This window comes from Lactuca sativa, chromosome 4 (assembly GCF_002870075.4).
Source record: "Lactuca sativa cultivar Salinas chromosome 4, Lsat_Salinas_v11, whole genome shotgun sequence".
NCBI classification, from domain to species: domain Eukaryota; kingdom Viridiplantae; phylum Streptophyta; class Magnoliopsida; order Asterales; family Asteraceae; genus Lactuca; species Lactuca sativa.
In genome coordinates, this window is record NC_056626.2 from 2845051 (window position 1) to 2850094 (window position 5044).

The window sequence follows — 5044 nt, forward strand, 5'->3', positions numbered from 1 at the left end:
TGAAAACTCCAACCAATAAGCATGGATGGACATAATAGCAGCAAGTAAAATCCCATACATCAACATTATACTACACTACACGTGTCAAGAAATGCAAAATGAATACAACAACCAAAACATATGTGAATAGACAGTTGTACGGAGCCCCACCCCACCCCACCCCTGCTGACTTTGTTATTAATAAGGGCAGGGCCAGGCAAGGGAAGCCCTAAGAATGAGCAGAAGCACCTAAACAAGTTTAAATTTGGATATGGAAGAATCATCATAGATTTCATCCATTGGAATTGGATTGGAATAGAAGCGGTTAAAAAGCTGAAAGTCTTGGAATTGAGTGGTGGAGATGGAATTGCTTGTTTTGGCGGCGGCATCAATGGGTGGCTCAGGCTGCCGCCAGTATTCCTCCTCCGGTGGCAGTTGGGGAACAGACTGCATCCCGTGTTGGATTGGATTGCCAGTGCCTGTGTGCGTGTGATTGTGATGCTCCACCGCAACTAAATCCGACTCGTATACACCCCACGTGTTGTTTGACAGAAGAGAGAGAGCACGACGAATATCGAGCGCGTCTACATTTGGAGGACTCAATGACTCCTTAAAACCTGCAACATTTTTTTATAATTAAAACTTATGTTTTGATGTTTAGGCCTCTGTTCCAAGTTATATATATATCTACACACACATTAATTCGGTTCCAAAAAGCTCTCTTGAATATAATTAAAACTTATGTTTTACTGGGAACAGAGACGAAAAAACCTCAAATAAAGACCAAACCACTGGGGAACAAAGTTGTAATTTAGTCTAAATTTAAAAAAAAAAAAAAAAAAAATGTAAATCAAACCTTGATCAAGAGCCTCGACTCTGGTGGCTTTCAATGGCACTGACCTATTGAAACCAATAGTAGTAGGCATATTGACAGATGAATTTTCCCATGTTGAACTTACAGCAGGTGGTCTACTTTGAACCAGAGGGCCACCATTGTTTAAAACAAAACTCAAATTTTGTCTCCCACCTAAAAACCATTTTCAGTATAATCTATAAAATCCACCAAAACCAAAATGATAATGATAATAAAAGCATGAAATGTACCATAAAATGATGAAGAGATGTTTGTTGAGTTGAATTGAATGGTCTCCTGCTGTGGTTTCCTTCGCCTTGCATTGTGATCCGAAAGACGCCTGCGACAGCTTCGCTTCCTCTCATCAAATTCCGACAAACCATGAAATCTATGCATGCAAATCAATGATTGAAATAAGAAAATTTTATCAGACAAAATGGAATTGTGAATTTCATCCATCACCTGCTACACTGTTGGCAAAAGCGGCGTTCAAGGGTACCGACTACAACTTTGGGAGATTTGGAATGGCTTTCACAAACCCGATGTTTCCGATGATATTCTTTGGCAGATGAGAGATCAAGATTGCATCCTTCAACCTGACAGCGTGGGGTAGGGGTAGCTTGGGAATATGATGATGATTTGACTTTCTTGACTGTAGAAACCGATGAAATAGGTATATCCGAGAAAGATGATGTTTTTGAGTTGTTGTTCTCAAAGTAAGTCCTTTTCCCGAGTTTTAAACCGATGAACGGTTCGCCGGAGCTAACTGATGGCGGAGGCGATTCAAATTCTTTCTTCGAAGAGTTTGGAAAGCCTGCGAAACCCTGGAATGGGAATTTGGAAACTCTGACTCCGATTCCGTTTCCGTTTCCGTTTCCATTTCCATTTCCATTTCCATTTCCGTCCTTGAATGATGATTCGGTTGAAGCTGATATGGAGCTATTCCCCATGTCAGAGGCGGACCCTCCGCTGCCACCAACAACACCGGAGAGATTAAAAGATCCATCCATGTCCTCTTCGTAGTTGGTGTTTAGCTTTTTAGGGCTTGCCATAACTTTTGAGCTGAATATTTCATGGTTTTCCCAGTCCCACTTTGTATTCCACTCCATGTCTGGAAACTAATTCCTCTGTTTTTACTTGTCCCTCTGAATATTTCATGGAATGCAAATACCTTTTATATCTGCAAAACAATTAAAACATTTAAATTCAATTATGAATCCCTCAAAGTCTTGACTAAAAACCACCCAAACCCAATAATTGATATACATGGAAGAAAACTTTTTGCCATACAGACAGCATATGCCAAGTACACAGTAAAGAGGACCCCAACAGTAGTAGTAGTAGTGATTTATAGATGTTCATTCAGTTACAGAGAGCCCACACAATTTGGATCTTTGTCCCTGGAATCTAGCTACAAAACAACTTTTTCAACTATACAGATGATGATACTATTACTATGAATGACTTTTCGTTACAAATAACTCATTATTTATTCTTGTTGGAAAAAGCAAACTCACTACCAATACAATCTGGATGAATGATGAGGACGATTCTTAATCTATCTAAAACTCGCTCATTCTTGCAAACTAACAAAAAAAAAAGAAAAGGGAATTTGATTAAAAAGGTCATCAATCAATGTAACTAAATGAAACAAGAAGAAACATCGTTTCTTTTCTCCCGGCATGATAATAGTAAATTAAAGTTGCATGAAAATAATGATGTCCCCAATTAAAATGCGAAAAAGGGCAAACACTGTTTCTTTGGAGTCGATGAGGATTGTTCCCCACATGACGTGGAAATGTCATTTTCACTTTCACAGTAGAGATGTAAAGGTAATTAAAAGAGTGAGTTATAGAAAAAAATTATTTGCTTTCCCCAAGCACAAATCTATCTATCTAACCAGTTCATTCGCTTTTCCAAAACGAAAGTATTAAATAAACTAGTTTACTATCATTATTCTTCCTATCTTTGGATATTTTCAGATCAAAAATCAAACAGCACTTACTTCACCCAAACGGGAAACTATAATCATTAAAAACACACCGTTGAATCGCTTCCCCTTTTCAAACCACACAACTGTTCATACTAAATCCGAACAGCTAGGGTTTCCGAAATCGAAAACACCCACCAAACTTCAACTGTACAGAAATCAGAATTAAGATATCATCTTCAAATCTGTTTCGTACTCCACATCTATAACCAGTTGCAAAAAATTTATATGGAAATAAAGCAAAAAAGTAAGCTTGCTCATTTAGGAATATGTATGTATAAATATAGCAATAATACCTTACCGATCGCAGTTAGAGCCTGCAACATCTCAGAAAATGAGGGAAAATCAGGAGATTTTTACCATACCGAATGAAGAAAGGTAGAGAGAGTAGAGAGAGAGAGAGAGAGAAAGAGAGAGACTATAATAATGTGGACAGAGAGAGAGAGAAAGAGGATACTGAGAGCTTTTTACTAGGTGTTTGAGGAGAGAGAGTACCAAGTGCCTTTTTACTAGGTGTGTGAATATGTGTGTGGGGGAAGAGAAAAGCTTAATGAAAAGGAAACTTTTCAGTTTGGACCCTGCAAAAATATAATGAACAGTAAACGTCCTCTAAAAACCAAAACAAAATTCGATTTATTTTGGTGTGTTGATGCAGGTTGGTTCATTTGGTTCTTTTCATAACAGTATTTTACTATTTTTACAATGTTTTGAGATGATAAAATTGACTTTACAAAGGATGACCAAGCTTTATATATATATATATATATATATATATATATATATATATATATATATATATATATATATATATATATATATATATATATATATATATATATATATATATATATATATATATATATATATATATATATATATATATATCCTCTTGTTTAGACCATTAATTTAATGGTATTTTAAAATACAAAACAATAGTTGAATGGTATTTTATAAACAAAAACAACAATTCATTGTCATTGTTAGAATGGTATTTTACCTTTTGATGATATTTTTTAGTTGAATGATATTTTTTAGAGAAAATTACAAAAATAGTTTAATCCCTTAACTACTTTGTGGAAAATAATAAAAAAAAACTCAAATTACAAAAATAGCCATCAAAATCACAGATGGACTCAGTCAATCTGCGAACGTACAAGCCGATGAAGCACTTATGTACTTTGGCAACTTGTATGTTCGCAGATGGACTCAGTCCATTTGTGATTTTACGTCCATCTTTGATTTCCCCTTTTTTAGGGGTATAAAAACGTAATTTTTTTTCTCTTTTATTTTCAAACTTTTTTTTTTGGAGAACTCTTTATGGAGAGACTATAGACATTTCATTTTTCAAATTTTTTGTTAGAGAATTCATTTTATTAGAGATGTTTTAAACAAATATTCCAAAGAAATAAGAACTAAATTGATAAATTTTGCAAAACTTTATATATATATATATATATATATATATATATATATATATATATATATATATATATATATATATATATATATATATATATAAAAGGTAGTTTCATAGTTAAACCTTATCAATTTTGTAGTCAAAATAAAAAAAAAAACGCAAAATCGCAGGTGGGATGAGAGAAAATTGTAGATGAACTTAGTTCATCAACGATTTTAGTCAGAGATGGAGATATTTATACGAGAAAAATAAAAAAAACTATTAAAAAAACCATTTGCTAACGTAAATCGCTAAAGCAAAGTCGTGCTTAGCGACTTGTACGTTCGCAGGTGGAATATTAAAATCAAAGATGAGCTTAATCTATCTACGTTTTTATGGCTATATTTATAATTTGGATTTTTTTTTAACTATTTTGCACAAAGTAATTAACGAATTTGGTTATATTTATAATTTTTTTTTATATCGTTAATATTTTAAATAGTTGGTTAGCTTTTTATCATATTAACTATAAAACAATAATTAATTACCTTTTATCTGCACACCAATATTTTTCGGCAAACTTTACAAATTTTTCGTATGACTTTTTTTAAGGTGATTTAAACATTAAGTTAGTCACATAGTAATCCATTCGCACTAATAATAATAATAATAATAATAATAATAATAATAAAAATAAAATAAAAAATAATCTTGGAAAAAAAAATACAGTATGAAAGTTATTTTTGAAGAACATATACACTCCTGACGTTTGTGTATATATACACTTTTCATGTATGCATATTTTTACATGGGAATCAAAATATAT

The 5044-nt window shown here is 33.1% G+C and overlaps 1 protein-coding gene across 5 annotated transcripts; it reads right to left on the reverse strand.

Moving 5' to 3' along the window:
- Window positions 1-3319, reverse strand: LOC111889833 (squamosa promoter-binding-like protein 12). Of its 5 annotated transcripts, none has more exons than XM_023885990.3 (6): window positions 3119-3319; window positions 2838-2970; window positions 1295-2012; window positions 1084-1220; window positions 836-1006; window positions 1-596 (listed from the first exon to the last, which is right to left on the reverse strand). In XM_023885990.3, exons 3-6 carry the CDS (start codon window positions 1939-1941, stop codon window positions 229-231), a joined length of 1323 nt encoding a protein of 440 aa, XP_023741758.1. In that variant the 5' UTR covers window positions 1942-2012; window positions 2838-2970; window positions 3119-3319; the 3' UTR covers window positions 1-228. The 5 variants fall into 5 exon arrangements, with proteins under 5 accessions (XP_023741758.1, XP_023741757.1, XP_023741756.1 ...); XM_023885989.3 differs by having other exon boundaries at window positions 2838-3025; XM_023885988.3 differs by lacking the exon at window positions 2838-2970 and having other exon boundaries at window positions 3124-3318.
- Between the last annotated feature and the right edge of the window lie 1725 nt (window positions 3320-5044).

Excerpts from the sequence above, each read along its gene's own strand:
- LOC111889833 (XM_023885990.3), bottom strand. The coding sequence starts at position 1,941 with ATGGAGTGGAATACAAAGTGGGACTGGGAAAACCATGAAATATTCAGC. Across the intron at positions 1,007-1,083 it reads CATCTCTTCATCATTTTATG|GTGGGAGACAAAATTTGAGT; the intron begins GTACATTTCATG and ends AATGGTTTTTAG. Across the intron at positions 597-835 it reads AGTCGAGGCTCTTGATCAAG|GTTTTAAGGAGTCATTGAGT; the intron begins GTTTGATTTACA and ends AAAATGTTGCAG.